At 41.8% G+C, this 20,469-nt stretch overlaps 1 protein-coding gene, 2 long non-coding RNA genes and 2 pseudogenes across 5 annotated transcripts in view; 2 read left to right on the forward strand and 3 right to left on the reverse strand.

Moving 5' to 3' along the window:
* LOC118397135 (DNA-directed RNA polymerase III subunit RPC5-like) overlaps window positions 1–7,365 on the forward strand; it is a 39,592-nt gene extending 32,227 nt beyond the window's left edge. The window contains exons 18-20 of the mRNA XM_035791626.2: window positions 3,426–3,503; window positions 5,644–5,769; window positions 5,987–7,365. Coding sequence (XP_035647519.2) covers window positions 3,426–3,503; window positions 5,644–5,769; window positions 5,987–6,043 — 261 coding nt within the window. The 3' untranslated portion in view covers window positions 6,044–7,365. The remainder of the gene's footprint in view (window positions 1–3,425; window positions 3,504–5,643; window positions 5,770–5,986) is intronic.
* On the forward strand, window positions 602–3,417 carry LOC127910005 (uncharacterized). 3 transcript variants are annotated; one of them, XR_008073479.1, is made up of 5 exons: window positions 602–652; window positions 929–1,538; window positions 1,661–1,782; window positions 1,875–2,056; window positions 2,518–3,417. It is a non-coding gene; the product is annotated as an uncharacterized LOC127910005 (long non-coding RNA). The 3 variants fall into 3 exon arrangements; XR_008073468.1 differs by having other exon boundaries at window positions 632–682; XR_008073457.1 differs by lacking the exon at window positions 602–652 and adding an exon at window positions 662–712.
* Window positions 7,366–11,147: 3,782 nt separating the features above from the next.
* LOC118360991 (stonustoxin subunit beta-like) lies at window positions 11,148–12,000 on the reverse strand (annotated as a pseudogene).
* On the reverse strand, window positions 11,724–16,474 carry LOC118361452 (protein NLRC3-like; annotated as a pseudogene).
* A 2,821-nt stretch (window positions 16,475–19,295) lies between these two features.
* Window positions 19,296–20,057, reverse strand: LOC118397151 (uncharacterized). Its single transcript, XR_004828357.1, has 3 exons — window positions 19,923–20,057; window positions 19,707–19,811; window positions 19,296–19,592 (listed from the first exon to the last, which is right to left on the reverse strand). It is a non-coding gene; the product is annotated as an uncharacterized LOC118397151 (long non-coding RNA).
* Window positions 20,058–20,469: the final 412 nt, after the last annotated feature.

Raw genomic sequence — 20,469 nt, forward strand, 5'->3', positions numbered from 1 at the left:
TCGGTTTTGAAACTGGCATGATAGGGGGTTTGGGGTCAGTTCCTCTGGAAAACAGACAACCGCCTGTGGTACTGGAGAATTTCAGTTAAAGATCAGCCCATTCTTCCACTAGATATCCACAGATAAAGAGCCTCTCCTTGGACTAAAGAGATCAGCTTTTGGCTCCCGGCCAGATTAAACTCAGCCTGCCCGGGTTCTCTTCTCTGCCTCAATGATGGTCTCTTGCTTGCCTCAGGAGTACAGCCATCACCTTTCCTAAACAGAACAACAAACTGTGGTTTTGGTGTGTGATCTATCCCTGTAGCAGCACACCGGCTTTACTCCTGAGGGTAGCAGGTAGGAAGTAGAGAGAGAGCAGTGAGGCGATGGAGGGTTGGCCTTATCAGGTTCAGCTCTCTGATTAGAGCCTGATGGCTGTGTGATTGTAGAATCTAACTGTTCAATTATATTACACCCCACCAGACTGCACTGTACCTTAGGTGAAGCCTACATTTTCCTAATGAAGCGTGGTTCTTTAAACTTTGCTCTCATGGTTGTCTTAATGGCATAGTACTCATCAGAGAAGTAGTTGAATGAACATTGTTAGCATTAATACCATGACACTGCTACCTATTGTATACAGGTCTGAGACACTGCTACCTATTGTATACAGGTCTGAGACACTGCTACCTATTGTATACAGGTCTGAGACACTGCTACCTATTGTATACAGGTCTGAGACACTGCTACCTATTGTATTCAGGTCTGAGACACTGTGCTACCTATTGTATTCAGGTCTGAGACACTGCTACCTATTGTATACAGGTCTGAGACACTGCTACCTATTGTATACAGGTCTGAGACACTGTGCTACCTATTGTATACAGGTCTGAGACACTGTGCTACCTATTGTATACAGGTCTGAGACACTGCTACCTATTGTATTCAGGTCTGAGACACTGCTACCTATTGTATTCAGGTCTGAGACACTGCTACCTATTGTATTCAGGTCTGAGACACTGTGCTACCTATTGTATACAGGTCTGAGACACTGCTACCTATTGTATTCAGGTCTGAGACACTGCTACCTATTGTATACAGGTCTGAGACACTGCTACCTATTGTATACAGGTCTGAGACACTGCTACCTATTGTATACAGGTCTGAGACACTGCTACCTATTGTATTCAGGTCTGAGACACTGCTACCTATTGTATTCAGGTCTGAGACACTGTGCTACCTATTGTATACAGGTCTGAGACACTGCTACCTATTGTATTCAGGTCTGAGACACTGCTACCTATTGTATACAGGTCTGAGACACTGCTACCTATTGTATTCAGGTCTGAGACACTGCTACCTATTGTATTCAGGTCTGAGACACTGCTACATATTGTATACAGGTCTGAGACACTGCTACCTATTGTATACAGGTCTGAGACACTGTGCTACCTATTGTATTCAGGTCTGAGACACTGCTACCTATTGTATACAGGTCTGAGACACTGTGCTACCTATTGTATACAGGTCTGAGACACTGTGCTACCTATTGTATTCAGGTCTGAGACACTGTGCTACCTATTGTATTCAGGTCTGAGACACTGTGCTACCTATTGTATTCAGGTCTGAGTGCTACCTATTGTATACAGGTCTGAGACACTGTGCTACCTATTGTATACAGGTCTGAGACACTGCTACCTATTGTATACAGGTCTGAGACACTGTGCTACCTATTGTATTCAGGTCTGAGACACTGCTACCTATTGTATACAGGTCTGAGACACTGCTACCTATTGTATACAGGTCTGAGACACTGCTACCTATTATATACAGGTCTGAGACACTGTGCTACCTATTGTATTCAGGTCTGAGACACTGCTACCTATTGTATTCAGGTCTGAGACACTGCTACCTATTGTATACAGGTCTGAGACACTGCTACCTATTGTATACAGGTCTGAGACACTGCTACCTATTGTATACAGGTCTGAGACACTGCTACCTATTGTATACAGGTCTGAGACACTGTGCTACCTATTGTATTCAGGTCTGAGACACTGCTACCTATTGTATACAGGTCTGAGACACTGTGCTACCTATTGTATACAGGTCAGGTCTGAGACACTGTGCTACCTATTGTATACAGGTCTGAGACACTGCTACCTATTGTATACAGGTCTGAGACACACCTATTGTATACAGGTCTGAGACACTATTGTATACAGGTCTACCTATTGTATACAGGTCTGAGACACTGCTACCTATTGTATACAGGTCTGAGACACTGCTACCTTGTATACAGGTCTGAGACACTGCTACCTATTGTATACAGGTCTGAGACACTGTGCTACCTATTGTATACAGGTCTGAGACACTGCTACCTATTGTATACAGGTCTGAGACACTGCTACCTATTGTATACAGGTCTGAGACACCTATTGTATACAGGTCTGAGACACTGCTACCTATTGTATACAGGTCTGAGTGCTAGGTCTGAGACACTGCTATTGTATACAGGTCTGAGACACTGCACTACAGGTCTGAGACACTGCTACCTATTGTATACAGGTCTGAGACACTGCTACCTATTGTATACAGGTCTGAGACACTGCTACCTATTGTATACAGGTCTGAGACACTGCTACCTATTGTATTCAGGTCTGAGACACTGCTACCTATTGTGTGGATAAGGAGCAAGTCACCCTCTGAGTATCAAATCCCCTTTTTCAACCTGGCTTAGGTTCTTATCCCCCTTGCGCTCCTCGGGATGTTGTAGGATTTAGATCCTGGAAGGAGGAATGAGATGGGGAGGGGTTGGACGGAGGAAACTGTCCACTGTTAAATAGCTTCTATTATTGGCTGAGAGCACAAAGCCTATTACCGTTCCAGGAGGAGTTAACCATTAAGCCCTGGGTAGAATTTGCCTGTACACACACATCTAGGATCAGATCCCACTTCCCAAATACGGACTAAACAATAGTCAGTCAGATGAATGCAAAACTGACTTTGGATCAGCTTTCGAGGGGCAACTTTATCCTATCCCAGCAGAGGTTAATGCTTTCTGGGAGCGGAGAGGGTTGAATCATGGATTTGCTTAATGTACTTGGGATTAGAGATCCTGTTACATTTACATGTTGGTCATTTAGCAGATGCTCTTATCAAGAGTAACTTAGTCAGGTTGGCAACACAGCACGCCATCATGTTGGCAACACAGCACGCCATCAGGTTGGCAACACAGCACGCCTGTTTTGTTTTGTTGAGATTGGGAATAACTTAATCCAAAGTGTAGCTTCTTGTAATATAAGGTATCCCGTGTCTGTAGAGCCCAGTGCTATAAGACTCAGGGTCACTGCAGGGATTTCACTCCTGTCCCCTCTCCTGCAGTTTCATCAGTTGTCTTTCTCTTCATGTATTTTCATCGGTTTGGTCTCTCTTTTTCCCTGTAGTTTCCAGCCCAGAGCACGGCAGCTGCGGATGAGCAGAAGGTGTTTGTTGTGTGGGAGACAGGAGAGACCTTCGACAAGGTAACAAACAACACCTGGGGTCAGGGTTCTTCTTATAGTCAAGTGTGTAATAATTTTGTTTTCCTTTTCACTCATCATTCCACATGCCCACTGCACCCACTGGATCACTTGGAGTGTGTGTGTAACCTGTGTTTTGAAATACTCTGATCACAAGTCTGCCTTTACAGTGGCTTGTGAAAGTATTCAACCCCTTGGCATTTTTCCTATTTTGTTGCCCTTACAACCTGGAATTAAAATGTATTTTTTGGGGTGTTTGTATCATTTGATTTACACAACATGCCTACCACTTTGAAGATGGAAAATATTTTTTTATTGTGAAACAAACAAGAAATAAGACCAACTGAACTTGTTTGCATAACTATTTACCCCCCCCAAAATCAATACTTTGTAGAGCCACCTTTTGCAGCAGTTACAGCTGTAAGTCTCTTGGGGTATGTCTCTAAGCTTGGCACATCTAGCCACTGGGAGTTTTGCCCCTTCTTCAAGGCAAAACTGCTCCAACTCCTTCAAGTGTTCTGTATACCAGCGGAATCCATCCATCTTTAAATCATACCACAGATTCTCAACTGGATTGAGGTATGGGCTTTGTCTAGGCCATTCCAAGACATTCAAATATTTCCCCTTAAACCACTTGAGTGTTGGTTTAGCAGTAAGCTTAGGGTCATTGTCCTGCTGGAAGGTGAACCCCCGTCCCAGTCTCAAATCTCTGGAAGACTGAAACAGGTTTCCCTCAAGAATGTCCCTGTATTTAGCACCATCCATCATTCCTTCAATTCTGACCAGTTTCCCAGTCCTTGCCGATGGAAAAACAGCCCCACAGCATGATGCTGCCACCACCATGCTTCATTGTGGGGATGGTGTTCTCTGGGTGACGAGAGGTGTTGGGTTTGCGGTAGACAGCATTTTCCTTGATGTCCAAAAAGCTCAATTGTAGTCTCATCTGACTAGAGTACCTTCTTCCATATGTTTGGGGAGTCTCCCACATGCCTTTTGGCGAACACCATACGTGTTTGCTTATTTCTTTCTTTAAGCAATGGCTTTTTTCTGGCCACTCTCTCTCTTCCGTAAAGCCCAGCTCTGTGGAGTGTACGGCTTAGTGGTTCTATGGACAGATACTCCAATCTCCGCTTTGCAGCTCCTTCGGGGTTGTCTTTGGTCTCTTATTTTCATTTTTTATTTTTTTGCATTTTCCAATTAAGAACATTCAAAACAAAAATGAAAAGATGGTGACAGTAACAGATGAACATAATATTTGTAATTTTTTTTTTTAAATATATATATATATATACAAAAAACTAAGTCATATATTTTTTTTTTTATTAAACAAATAATGAGACATTGCATCATCTTTGGTCTCTTTGGTGTCTCTGATTAATGCCTTCCTTGTCTGGTCCGTGAGTTTTGGTGGGCGGCCATCTCTTGGCAGGTTTATTGTGGTGCCATATTCTTTCCATGTTTTAATAATGGATTTAATGGTGCTCCGTGGGATGTTTAAAAGTTTCTGATATTTTTTATAACCCAACCCTGATCTGTACTCTACAACTTTGTCCCTGACCTGTTTGGAGAGCTCCTTGGTCTTCATGGTGTCGCTTGCTTAGTTGTGTTGCAGACTCTGGGGCCCTGTCAGAACAGGTGTGTATATTTAGAGATCATGTGACACTTAGATTGCACACAGGTGGACTTTATTTAACTAATAATGTGACTTCTGAAGGTAATTGTTTGCACCAGATCTTATTATGGGCTTCATAGCAAAGGGGGTGAATACATGTGCACCCACCACTTTTTTTTTTAATTATGATTTATTTTTTTTTTAAACAAATAACCCTTTTCACTTCACCAATTGGGACTATTTTGTGTATGTCCGGGTTAGGGTTTGGCCGGGGTAGGCGGTCATTGTAAATAAGAATTTGTTCTTAACTGACTTGCCTAGTTAAAGGTTTATTTAAAAAAAATATATATTTAAAATGTAACTTAAAAAATAATAATAATAAATAGGAAAACGCCAAGGGGATGAATACTTTTGCAAGGCACTGTGTGCCCTCCCTTACTTAGTTTCAGAAATGTGGATGTGTTTGAGCTCCTTTTTAATTTTTCTGCCCCTACATTTTAAAAGATCTTCATGTTGTTGTCCCCCCCCCAGCACCGTCAGGTCCTGTATGAGATCTTCATGAAAAACTACCGGGTAAGGAGGAACGTGATCCAGACCAGGCTGACGCAGGAGCTGGGAGACCAGACTACCAAGGCCGACATGGACCGCCTGCTCAAGGTACGACTGACCTCAGAACAAAGTGTAGAACAGACTGCTGAACAGTATCTAGAACTGGCTTTAGAATAGCATCTGGAACCATCTTCAGAACGGGTTCTGGAATCTGCTCTAGAGCTGGCATTGAGTAGCTGAGTGGGCTGTAGGAACACCATTTTAAAACTGTCTGAAGAATCAGATGTGGTAATGTTAACCTGTCTGTTTGGTCCTGGCTTGTTAGGAGTGCTGTGTGAGCTTAGGAGGGATGTGGTACCTCAAGGGTACCCTACAGTCCTGACAACATTGAGGACACGCCCCTGTGGCCACCATCACCCAACCAAACCCACTCCCCCAGAGCCTAGTGGGAGGGCTCTGTACGGGGAGGCAGGGCAGGCAGACACACGAACCAATCGCAGCCCTCCTGCCCCCAGCTCTCAGGACCTGGATTGGAGGACTGAGACGTCCATCATCTGCTCCTGTCAGAACATAATGCTTGTTGTTATTGCAGCTGAATAAGTCACTTGAGCATGGTCCAAATGGAGGTGGCCTGGTGGACAGAAGACCTTCCATATTCACAAGGGCAGGAGCACAGATGTGTGTATTCGAGTGAGACAATACTGAAAAACTAGATTTACTATGCTATTATTTCCCGATCTGTACTTTAGTACCCTAAGAACAGCTCATTGTGCTCTAGTCCAGAACAGGTAAACTTGATTCAACTATTGTGGGTGGGCTGGTTAAGGGCTGAGCACAAATGTGCAGTTCTGGAGGTACTCGAAGAATTGATTAGGGAACACTCTACTATGCCATTGAGAACTAGACTATATTTTGAATTCATAAAGTGACGCTTTATTTTGTTTTTGAATTAAATTTATTTTACCAGACTGAGGTTGGTGTTCGTCAAAGGAGTTCAGTTTAGTCCTGTAGTTTTATCCTGACGGTGGCCTTTGGGGGGGGAAAAGAAACACATTTCAGTCCTTTTACAATTCAGTTTAAGGCCTTAACTAGGGTAGCACATTGCTAGTTTGAGTTGAGCTTTTTCTACTTTTGTTCCTCTTTTCTTGAAGGGAGGAATGATAACTTTGGTTTGATATTCACTCCACCCTCTGTCACTGATAAAGGCCATACAGAGCAGGACAACACCACATCGTGTTGAAGGTTATTTAACAGCTTGTGTTACACAGCTATCAATCAATAGCTGGATCAACCTATATAGCTACAGGCACTTTATACTACTGTTGTGAGTGAACTAAAAGCAGGGGTTTGCTGAGGTGAATCACAATACAGGAGTGAATTGATGTTGAAGTGATCACAATCATTTAAAACCTGAGTTTTTTTGTGCAAATCCTTAACTGTTAAACCCAAAGTTTTACCACAAGGTGGAGGTGAATTTTACTTTCACATGTTCATTTTATATTTGATACAGTTAAACTAGACAGCGCGGGTAAGGCCTGTTTCGAGTTGCAGAGAAGCACTTGGAATTGGAACCTCATGGAAAATGTGAATTAAATACTATTGAATGATTGGTTTGCGGTTATTGAATGTCTGGGAGATGAATTAATTTAAAGTTTTGTTGAATTCAAAGGATGCTAATACAATAAAAGTTAAAATATTGTTGGACATAGTTTCAGGCTGTGGAATGTTGTCCCACTCTTCAATGGAGTGAAGTTGCTGGATATTCCAGGAATTGTGAACAGATACTTGTGACATTGGGCCTGTTTCAGCATGCATTATCATGCTGAAACATGAGGTGATGGTGGCGGGTGAATGGCACGACAATGGTCCTCAGGATCTCGTGACGGTATCTCTGAATTAAAATTGTGTTCATTGTCCGTAGCTAATGCCTGCCCATACCATAACCCCACCGCCACCATGGGGCACTCTGTTCACAATGTTGACATCAGCAAACTGTTCGCCCACATGAAGCCATCTGCCCAGTACAGTTAAAACCGGGATTCATCCGTGAAGAGCACACTTCTCCAGCGTGCCATCGAAGGTGAGTATATGCCCACTGAAGTAGGTCACGCCCCTGGTGAGGATGACAAGCACGCAGATGCGCTTCCCTGATGTTTTTTGACAGTTTCTGCAGAAATGTTTTGGTTGTGCAAACCCACAGTTTCATAATTTGTCCAGGTGGCTGGTCTCAGACGTTCTCGCAGGTGAAGAATCCGGATGTGGAGGTCCTGGGCTGGCGTGGTTACACAGAGTGTTCTGTTGTGAGGCCAGTTGTACGTACTGCCAAATTCTCTACAACGAAATTGGAAGTGGCTTATGGTACAAAATTAACATTAAATTCTATGGCAACAGCTCTGGCAGACATTCCTACAGTCAGTGTGCCAATTGCACACTTTACATCTGTGGTGTTGTGACAACTGCACATTTTAGTGTGCCCTTTCATTGTCCCCAGAGCAAGGTGCACCTGTGTAATGATCATGCTGTTTAATCCGCTTCTTGACATCACACACCGGTCAGGGGAATAGATTATCTTGGCAAAGGAGAAATGCTCACTAACAGGAATGTATACAAATGTGTGTACAAAATGAGAGAAACTTTTTGTGCTTATGGAATCTTTTATTTCAGCTCATGAATCATGGGACCAACAATTTACATGTTCTGTTTATAATTTTGTTCAGTGGAGTATAAAGTATGAGCTGGCGCATACATTGTCAGCACTTACCTATACACAAAATAATTTTCTCTTAACTGTGAATAAACTGTAAGCTATAAAAAGTTGCACACTCCATATATAACCTCCCAGTAATTTATTGGGTAAAATAAAAACAATGTTTCGGCATCACTGTGCCTTCAGGTTCACCGAAACGTCAGTGACGTTGGTGTTTTTTTTTTACCCAATAAATGACTGTTGAGGTTATATATACAGTGCCTTGCGAAAGTATTCGGCCCCCTTGAACTTTGCGACCTTTTGCCACATTTCAGGCTTCAAACAAAGATATAAAACTATTTTTTTTGTGAAGAATCAACAAGTGGGACACAATCATGAAGTGGAACGACATTTATTGGATATTTCAAACTTTTTTAACAAAAACTGAAAAATTGGGCGTGCAAAATTATTCGTCCCCTTTACTTTCAGTGCAGCAAACTCTCTCCAGAAGTTCAGTGAGGATCTCTGAATGATCCAATGTTGACCTAAATGACTAATGATGATAAATACAATCCACCTGTGTGTAATCAAGTCTCCGTATAAATGCACTTACACTGTGATAGTCTCAGAGGTCCGTTAAAAGCGCAGAGAGCATCATGAAGAACAAGGAACACACCAGGCAGGTCCGAGATACTGTTGTGAAGAAGTTTAAAGCCGGATTTGGATACAAAAAGATTTCCCAAGCTTTAAACATCCCAAGGAGCACTGTGCAAGCGATAATATTGAAATGGAAGGAGAATCAGACCACTGCAAATCTACCAAGACCTGGCCGTCCCTCTAAACTTTCAGCTCATACAAGGAGAAGACTGATCAGAGATGCAGCCAAGAGGCCCATGATCACTCTGGATGAACTGCAGAGATCTACAGCTGAGGTGGGAGACTCTGTCCATAGAACAACAATCAGTCGTATATTGCACAAATCTGGCCTTTATGGAAGAGTGGCAAGAAGAAAGCCATTTCTTAAAGATATCCATAAAAAGTGTTTAAAGTTTGCCACAAGCCACCTGGGAGACACACCAAACATGTGGAAGAAGGTGCTCTGGTCAGATGAAACCAAAATTGAACTTTTTGGCAACAATGCAAAACGTTATGTTTTGCGTAAAAGCAACACAGTGAACACACCATCCCCACTGTCAAACATGGTGGTGACAGCATCATGGTTTGGGCCTGCTTTTCTTCAGCAGGTACAGGGAAGATGGTTAAAATTGATGGGAAGATGGATGGAGGCAAATACAGGACCATTCTGGAAGAACCTGATGGAGTCTGCAAAAGACCTGAGACTGGGACGGAGATTTGTCTTCCAACATGACAATGATCCAAAACATAAAGAAAAATCTACAATGGAATGGTTCAAAAATAAACATATCCAGGTGTTAGAATGGCCAAGTCAAAGTCCAGACCTGAATCCAATTGAGAATCTGTGGAAAGAACTGAAAACTGCTGTTCACAAATGCTCTCCATCCAACCTCACTGAGCTAGAGCTGTTTTGCAAGGAGGAATGGGAAAAAAATCTCTCTGTGCAAAACTGATAGAGACATACCCCAAGCGACTTACAGCTGTAATCGCAGCAAAAGGTGGCACTACAAAGTATTAACTTAAGGGGGCTGAATAATTTTGCACGCCCAATTTTTCAGTTTTTGATTTGTTAAAAAAGTTTGAAATATTCAATAAATGTCGTTCCACTTCATGATTGTGTCCCACTTGTTGTTGATTCTTCACAAAAAAATACAGTTTTATATCTTTATGTTTGAAGCCTGAAATGTGGCAAAAGGTCGCAAAGTTCAAGGGGGCCGAATACTTTCGCAAGGCACTGTATGGAGTGTGCTACTCTGTTTTTATAGCTTATAGCTGTGTAGTATAACAGAGGCCGAATTAGACCCAAAAACCTTTTTCTGACAGATGCTTTTGTTGAAAAGAGCCATTTGGTATTTCATGAAGACAATCAGTGCAACCATCTCTGAAGCATTCCACAACTTTCTGGCCATACAATGTCCAGGATTTTCAGGTGAATATATTTTATCAATGATCTCAAGAGGACTTTATTTGGACATCAGTTATTTTTGGTGGTTATTTTGTATTGCTCAATGAAGATTACAATAATGGAAAACCTGTTCTGGCTGATTTGTCACAAACACACAAGTGGGTGAACTTATGTCAGGATTACATGCCCGTTGATGTACAGATATTGATGTGACCTGAGACACGTGTTTTAATGAGAAACGGCATAGACAAACAGGACATCAGAGGGAAACAGGATCTTACACGGGTGATCAGTTATTCACTGAACCACCCGTGTTACAAATGGAGAGACCACAGCACCTCTCATCTACCATTCTGTCTTTCTGTGGTCAGTTCCATTTTTAGACCTACACAATTAAAGACCTTTGACCTGAATAAAGTTGACACTGGTCTAAGGTCAGTTTTTTTGAGGTTCAGAGGTGAGTCAGCGGGACAGGAGAGGTGCCGTGGCAGCCCCCAGTTTATACTCTGATGCATGAAAAGCATTATGTAATGTAAACCAACGTGCACAAGCCTTATCAACAACCTGTGCCAGCCAAAGTATTTTTAAATACAACAGCTAACAGTTTCTAATCTTCACTCAAAGATCAAATGTGTGATGGAGTTTTACACCATAAGGATTGAGAGTCCAACTCAATGATGGTTGTTGTTCTGACAAACCCAGTTTTAATATTAATTCAAGATATGGCAAACTAAAGCAAAGGCAATATAAAACAGAAGTGAATCATCTACAGAATAGCATTAATCATAAACATTGCACATTATTTAGATTTAAGTTACAGGGAATAATAACTGCTTCAATAGCACTTTATATACACAAAAGTGTATGTGAGAAGCCATGTTCCACACAAGGACGTATTAACAACAGTAAAGCATGTGAAACCTGTGAAGACTTAAGGGTGTTCCAAGACACTAAAGGTTGTTTCGCCTGGAGCACAGGGACACAGAGAAGGCATCCCAAAGAGTAAATACTGGGTAGAGAGGCTCAGCGAATGTGGTACGGAAGGTGTACAGGTGGGTCAATCCAGCAGAGACAACTCTGTAGAAGGACAGAGTGCCAGCCAGCCAGTCAAGATACACCCCTACTCTTTTAGAGAGAGAGGGGACATGTATGCCAGTGTTCTCATCACCATGGCAGTCAATGTAGTTGTAATGAGAGCAGTTCAGTCTCCAGGACTTGGCATTGCATCCATGCCAGTTGTCATCAAACTTGTCTTTTCTATTGATTCCTTTGTATGCCACTCCTATACTGACCCACTCCAGTCTGCCTCCCAGTAGCATCTCCCAAACAAACCCTCTCTACACAGCACTTGTTTTGAGTGGTCAAATCTTTCAGGATGGTTAGGATATGGCTTCTCCTCCCTCACCCGCGTCAACTTTCTGTTCCCTTCAGACAGCAAGAGCAGTCTGTGTGCTGTGTTCGGCTCCAGTGTGAGCTCACAGTGATCTGATTGAAAATATGAAATTGGTTTAGAAAAAAAAACACCATTCAGAGAACGTCTATCAGTTTTTCCACTCAAACATGCACTGAATGTTAACTCTATGTATCGTTTTCCACAAGAGAAAAAAAATATTGTACAATGTTAAAAATTGGTTCTCAGTTTGTACTATTGTTTTGCTGACTTCACAGCCATATTGTCCACATCGAAGTTGAGCCTGCTCTCTTCAGCAATGTCCATTCTGTTGAAAAATAGACAATGATTTATTGGCACATGCAACCGGTAGGGGAAATATATTATGTTACAAAAATTGAATTCATTCACCCAACCACATTCATTTTTACTTTCGTTTTTCCAGTTTACAGCATGGATCATCCAGTAAAGCTGAGAACAGATTCACTCCTGAGTCTCCTGGGTAATTGAAGCTCAGGTCCAGCTCTCTTAGTTGCAAGACCTCAGTTAGAGTGTATCTTACATCCCATGTGTACTGACCTCAGTCTTCAGTTGACAGTGTAGATTTTCCAGTCCAGCAGAGAGCAGCTTAACTCCTGAGTCCTGCAGGTCATTGTGACTCAGGTCCAGCTCTCTCAGGTGTGAGGAGTTTGAGCTGAGAGCTGAAGCCAACGCTTCACAGCATCTCTCTGTGATGTAGCATCGATTCAGCCTAAAATACAAAATAGTTGATGGAATGTTTTTCACTGTTAAAATGACCATGATATTGTAAAAATAATGATCTATCCCAGAACTGAATGAATATTGACTGTAGTATCTGTAGTTTACAGTGTGGATTCCCAAGTCCGACACAAAGCAGCTTCACTCCTGAATCCAGCAGGTTATTGTGACTCAGGTCCAGCTCTCTCAGGTGAGGAGTTTGAGTTGAGGTCAACTCTTCACAGCATCTCTTACACTGATTCAGCCTAAAATACAAAATAGTGTAGAACAACAAATACATTGGGTTACTCAATCTGAGCAAGTATCATTTCATATTCTGTGATTTTGATCTGGTATTACAGAGCTTTTTCTGGATGCTTTGAGTACTGGCAGCAGCCTTAGAAGACCCTCCTCTGATGTGGAGTATTTCCTCAGGTCAAACACATCTAGCTCCCCTTCTGAAGACAGCAACACAAACAACAGAGCTGACCACTGTGCAGGTGAGAGTTTGGCTTCTGAGAGACTTCCCGATCTCAGGTAGCATTGGATCTCTTCCTCTAGAGAATAGTCATTCAGCTCTTTTAGACAGTGGAACAGATTGATGCACCTATTTGGAGAGAGATTCTTTCTGATCTTCTCTTTGATGTACTTGACCCTCCATGCTGGTTGAGCTGCTTCCTGATTCTGTCAGTAGACCGTGTAGGATAGTCTGATTAGACTCCAGCGAGAGGCCAAGAAGGAAGTGGAGGAATAGGTCCATATCTCCATTCTCACTCTGTAAGGCCTGATCAACTGCACTCCGGTGTAAGTCGGTCAACGTTTTGTGTCCAAATGATGATTTTCGGAGTTTACTGGATTAGGATCTCTGTTGGACCAGTGGACTTTTGTCGCCATTCTTGAAAGTGAGAAACGCATACAAAGCAGCAAGCAACTCCTGGATGCTCAAATGCAGAAAGCAGTACACCTTCCCCTGGTACAGTCCAAACTCCTCTCTGAAGATCTGTGTGCACAATCCTGAGTAGATTGATGCTTCTCTGTTATCAATTCCACACTCATTTAGATCTTCCTCGTAGAATATTAGATTACCTTTCTCTAGTTGCTGGAATGCCAGTTTTCCCAGCGACAGGATGCTCTCCCTCATCCACAGAGGATCTACACTTCGCACTCCAAAGTACTTCTGATTCCACTGTTTGGTCTGAAAAATCAGGAAGTGCGTGCACATTTGAGTCAGAGTTTTGGGGATGTCGGCACTCACTGCTTCATCCAAAATTCTCTCTATAACTGTGGCAGAGATCCAACATAACACTGGTATGTGGCACATGATAAAAAGGTTCCTTGATGACTTCATGTGTGTGATGACTCTATTGGCCAGGTTCTCATCATTGATTCTCTTCCGGAAGTACTCCTCCTTCTGAGGGTTGTTGAATCCTCATACCTCTGTCAGCAGGTCAATATACTGAGAATGGATCTGATTGGCTGCTACAGGTCGGGAGGTTATCCAGATAAGAGCAAAAGGAAGCAGATTCCCCTTGATGAGGTTTTGTAAGCAGCACGTCTACCGAAGTGGACTCTGTGACGTCACAACAGCTCTTATTGTTTTAGAAGTCTAGAAGAAGTCTGCACTCATTCAGACCATCAAAGACAAACAAAACGTTGCACTTGTCAGAGGAATCAACGTTTTTTATCACCATGATAAAATTACCAAGAAGCTCATTCAAACTGTGCTTGTTTCCTTTCATCAAATTCAGCTCCCGAAAAGGGAACGGGAATACTAACTGGATGTCTTTATTTGCTTTTCCTTCAGCCCAGTCCAGAATTAACTTCTGCACAGAGACTGTTTTTCCAATGCCAGCTACTCCCTTGGTCATCACACTTATGATTGGTGTGTCTTGTCCGGGTAACGATTTAAAGATGTTGTTGTATTTGATTGGTGACTCTTGTGTTGCTGGATGTTGTCTCGATCTGTCTCACTTCATGTTAACTGTTGACCTCTCCACTTTCACCCTCTGTGATGTAGAGGTCTGTAGATCTGGTTGAGACGTCTTGTTGGATTTCCTTGGTCCCCAATTCGCTCAAATACATTTTCAAACTTCTTCTTCGAGGTAGATTTGAGTTTCTCGCCAGACCATAGCAAGCTCATCTGAATAACCAAACAAGTCATAAAACATTTAGGCTACATGTCAAAATATATTTTATATGGTGGTTAAGGCTGCCCCAATCACAGATGTATAGCGACTGTTAGTAACTCTTCTCATCTGTGGAACCATATGGACAAGGTCAGGTGTTCCCAAACTGGTTTGCACCAGGAACACCCTCATAATATCCGAACACAACTCCTACTTTAGCGTGAGATAAAAATCAGTTTTACTATGACTTCTGCGGTGCACGTCCGGACATATCAAGTCTTGTCAAATGTTGCCGTTTTAAAGCCAATTTCCTGACATTGTATTCATTTGCCTTGGGGAAGAGGACATTTTGCAGTTTTAAACCTAATTTATTGTAATTCAAAACTTTTTGACATGGGGCAGAAAAAAATTATTGTTCAAAATAACCTTTTGTGTGATTACAAGAAAAATGTTGTGTATGGAGTACTGTGGATATCAATATCCCATGAGCCAGGCTTATGTTGTGCATGTACACTGCTTTGGAATGTATTCAGACCCCTTGACTTTTTAAACATTTTGTTATGTTACAGCCTTATTCTAAAATGGATTAAATACACATATTACCCCATCATGAAAAAGCGAAAAAAGGTTGTTTTATTTTAGAAATGTTTGCTAATTTATTAAAAATGAAAAACACTAATATTTTAATTATATAAATACTCAGACCCTTTGCTATTAAACTCGAAATTGACCTCAGGTGCATCCTGTTTCCATTGATCATCCTTGAGATGTTTCTACAACTTGATTGGTGTGGTAAATTCAATTGATTGGATATGATTTGGAAAAGCACACACCTGTCTATATAAGGTCCCACAGTGGACAGTGCATGTCAGGCCAAAAACAATGCCATGAGGTTGAAGGAATTGTCTGTAGAGCTCCGGGACAGGATTGTGTTGAGGCAAAGATCTGGGGAAGGGTAGCAAAACATGTCTGCAGCATTGAAGGTCCGCAAGAACATAGTGGCCTCCATCATTGTTAAATGGAAGAAGTTTAGAACCCCCAAGACTCTTCCTCGACCTCGCGGCCCGGCAAAACTGAGCAATCGGGGGAGAAGGGCCTTGGTCAGGGAGGTAGCAAAGAACCTGATGGTCACTCTGACAGAGCTCCAGAGTTCCTCTGTTGAGATGGTAGAACCTTCCAAAAGGACAACCATCTCTGCAGCACTCCACCAATCAGGCATTTATGTAAAGTGGCCAGACGGAAGCCACTCCTCAGTAAAAGACACATGACAGCAGCTTGGAGTTTCCCAAAAGGCACCTAAAGGACTCTCAGACCATGAGAAACAGATTCTCTGGTCTGATGAAACCAAGATTGAACTCTTTGGCCTGAATGCTAAGCGTCACTTCTGGAAGAAACCTGGCACCATCCCTACAGTGAAGCATGGTGGTGGCAGCATCATGCTGTGGGGATGTTTTTCAGCGGCAGGGACTGGGAGACTAGTCAGGATCGAGGGAAAGATGAACGGAGCGAAGTGCAGAGAGATCTTTTATGAAAACCTGCTCCAGAGTGCTCAGGACCTCAGACTGGGAAGAAGGTTCACCTTCCAACAAGACAACAACCCTAAGCACACAGCCAAGACAACGCAGGAGTGGCTTCGGGGCAAGTCTCTGCATGTCCTTGAGTGGCCCAGCCAGAGCTTGAACTCGATCGAACATCTCTGGAAAGACCTGGAAATAGCTGAGCAGCGATGCTTGTCATCAGACCTGACAGAGCTTTAGAGGATCTGCAGAGAAGAATGGGAGAATCTCCCCAAATACAGGTGTGTCAAGCTTGTAACGGCATAGCCAATAAGACTCACGACTGTAATCGCTGCCAAATGTACTGAGTAAAGGTCTGAATAACTATGGAAATGTGATATTTCAGTTTTTTTATGTGTAATACATTTGCAAACATTTCTAAAAACCTGTTTTTGCTTTGTCATTATAGGGTATTGTGTATAGATTGATGAGGGGGGGGAATTAAAATTAATTTTAGAATAACGCTGTACCGTAACAAAATGTGAAAAATGTCAAGGGGTCTGAATACTTTCCGAATGCACTCTAAGCCCTTTTGTTGGCCGGCAGAACAATGTCCCCCCAAAAATAAAAATACAATTATAATTGGGGGTGGCTCATTCATCACTAAACCCACTGATGCCAACTACTTTAATGATTGGCAAGGTTAGCTCACTTAGGCATAACATGCCAACAACACATTCTGAACCCACACAACCATGCAAAACTGACCACATTATGAAAGACAAGTATTGTCATTTAGAATTCAGGAAAGTGAGTGTGGAAGAGGTTAAACATTTATTGTTGTCTATCAACAATAACAAGCCACCTGGGTTTGACAACTTGGATGGAAAATGGCTGAGGATGATAGCAGATGATATTGTCACTCCTATTTGCCATCTCTTTAATCTAAGCCTACAGGAAAGTTTGTGCCCTCAGGCCTAAAGGGAAGCAAAAGTCATTCTTCTACCCAAGAATAGCAAAGCACCCTTTACTGTCTTGAACAGCTGACCAATCAGCCTGTTACCAACCCTTAGTAAACTGTGGAAAAAAGTGTTTTACCAAATGCAATGTTTTTTCACAGTAAACAAATTAACAGATTTTCAGCATGCTTATAGGGAAGGGCATTCAACATGTACATCAACATGTACAGCACTTACACCAACATGTACAGCACTTACACAAATGACTGATTGCCTGAGAAAAATGTATAATAAAAAGATTGTGGAAGCTATTGTGTTTGACTTCAGTGTAGATTTTGGCATTATCGATCATAATCTGCGGCTGGAAAAATGTATGTGTTATGGCTTTACACCACCTGCGATATTGTGGATTGAGAGTTACAGAGGGTATTCTTTAATGGAAGACTCTCCAACATAATCCAGGTAGAGTCAGGCATTCCCCAGGGCAGATGTCTAAGCCCATTACTTTTTTCAATTTTCACTAATGACCTGCCACTGGCTTTGAGTAAAGCCTGTGTGTCTATGTATGCTGATGACTCAACACTATACATGTCAGCTACCACAGCAAGTGAAATCACTGCAACACCTAACAAAGAGCTGCAGTCAGTTTCAGAATGGGTGGCAAGATTTCACACTGAAGAAAAATATAAATGCAGCATGTAAAGTGTTGGTCCCATGTTTCATGAGCTGAAATAAAAGATTCCAGAAATGTTCCATATGCACAAAAAGCTTATTTCTCTCAAATTTTGCATATATATATATATATATATATATATATCTATATTCCCAGTCATGTGAAATCCATAGATGAGGGCCTAATGAATTGATTTGACTGATTTCCTTATATGAACTGTCACTCAGTAAAATCTTTTAAATTGTTACATATTAAGTTTATATTTTTGTTCAGCATAGTTGGTCCTAATTGTTTCAAAAACTAAAGGATTGTATTTGGGACAAATCGTTCACGAAAACATTAAACCTCAAATAAATCTAGTAATTAATAATGTGGAAATTGAGCAATTTGAGGAAACTGAACTTGGGGTCAGGTACCACAGAGGGATTTAGGAAAATTCCAATTGGCCCAGAACAGGGCAGCACGGCTGGCTCTAAAATGTACAGGGAGAGCTAAAATTATCAATCTCTCCTGGCTCAAAGTAGAGGAGAGATTGACTTCATCACTACTTGTATTTGTGAGAGGTTTTGACATGTTGAATGCACCGAGCTGTCTGTTTAAACTGCTAAATCACAGCTCAGACACCCAGGCATACCCCCACAAGACATGCCACCAGAGGTCTCTTCACTGTCCAAGTCCAGAACAGACTATGGGAGGTGCACAGTGCTACATAGAGCCATGACTACACAGAACTCTATTCCACATAAGTAACTAATGCAAGCAGTAAAATCATAAAAAAATATATTTTAAAAATTATGGAAGAGTGGGACTGAAACAACAAACAGACACATGCATATAAACACATGAAAACATATGCACTATACACATATGTACACATGGATTTTATGTTGTAAATGTGGTGGTAGAGTAACAGTGGCCTGAGGGAACACACTTAATGTGTTGTGAAATCGGTTGTGAATGTATTGTAATGTTTTTAAATTGTGTAACTGCCTTAGTTTTATTGGACCCCAGGAGGAGTAGTTGGGAATCCATAATAAATACAAATACAACCCCTCTGAATCAGAGGTGCTGCCTTAATCTACGTTCACATCATCGGCGCCAGAGGAGCAGTTGTTGTTGGGGGTTAACTGCCCTACTCAAGGGAAGAATGGCAGATGCATCAGATTTTTTGAGAGGATCTAGCCTCCGACCAACAAAGACTTGAATTGTTATGTTTCTCCAGCAAGTCAGCCAGCTCCTTCTGGTTCATGTTCCTCAGAACGTGCAGTGTGGTCTTCAGAGCCCCTTCTCTGGCACTGCTCTCCTGCTTCTCATTCTCAGTATGTTTATCTGTGTAATCTTTACAAAGAATCCTCTGGAACCTCTTCAATTCATTCTTCACAAAAGAGATGACATTGCATTCAAGCAATTGCAACAAACAATTCAAAATGACATAAGAGTACTAAGTCAAAACAGTCTTGGAGGTAAGAATCAAGGTTTCGAAGCCATTTTCCAGCACGAGCAAATTAAGACAACCCACCTTAAATATGGAGAACAGGTCCATTTCATGACTTGGGGCAGACTGACCATTTGAAATTTATGACTCTGACTTCTCATATTGGTCTCTGGGTACTCTGTGTAGGAAGGAACAAGGCAAGTACCGTCGCTAAGCTTTTTTATATCTGGAAATCGCACTCAGATTTCTTAAAATGACAACAAGACTTTTTACTCTTGTTTTGGAGGAAAGCCTCCAGTCCGGAATTCTACAGGCTCTCTCTTTGACTGGTCACTCTTCATGGATATACCACTGGGTACAGGGGAGTCTGGTCTCTCCTGCTGGACCCTGTTAATCACCAGAAAAGACATCTTCAAATAGGAGACAGTAGACTTACTTTTTAAATGGGTCTGTGTTAGTATGTCAACATTTTGAGAGACAACCTGGTCCTGAAGCACTTACCTTTGGTTAGTTTGAAAAGGTCCTTCTCTGAATTCTATAGGTTCTCTAATGGACTGGTTACTCTTCATGGACACACAGCTAGGTACAGGGGAGTTGGATTGATCCCTGTCAAAAGCATAATATCGACATCTGTTCAGCAATCAAGCTACAAAATATAAATAAAATAAAAACGAGAAAATACAGGCTATTCAAATGTTTCCAAACCAAACTAGTTACCTATTTTTAGGAGTGAATGGTCCCTGTCTAATCTCTATAGGTTCTCTCTATAGGTTCCCTCTTCATGGACACACAGCTGGGTACAGGTGAGTCTGGTCTCTCTGGTTAGATTTTGCTTTGATACAATATAGAAACACTATTGATCACAAATGTATTTCCCATGATGATAAATAGTGAAGGATATGGTACTTGGGGATGTTATCAATACATAGAAAACATGCTATAAACTCAATTCAATCCAGCACAATCAAAAACACTCCTCTCACCCCATGTGTTCATCAGAGTTGTTCTCCCCAGAAATACTCATTTTGGAGGCAGGGTTTCTCTCCTCTCCTCCCCCAGAGAGACTCCTGCTATTACCGGCCTACAGTAAGCACATGAGTACAAACATGAAGACTTAAAAGTGAATGAATAGTTTATCAGAAAGTTAACCTGCAGACATTTCACTCCTTCAGCAAAAAGTGACACTGAAGTTCGCCATTTGTTTCTTTGCACCATATTTGCTTATCAAATATGGTGCAAATGGGGTGGCAGGTAGCCTATTGGT

This window comes from Oncorhynchus keta, chromosome 2, assembly GCF_023373465.1.
Source record: "Oncorhynchus keta strain PuntledgeMale-10-30-2019 chromosome 2, Oket_V2, whole genome shotgun sequence".
NCBI lineage: Eukaryota > Metazoa > Chordata > Actinopteri > Salmoniformes > Salmonidae > Oncorhynchus > Oncorhynchus keta.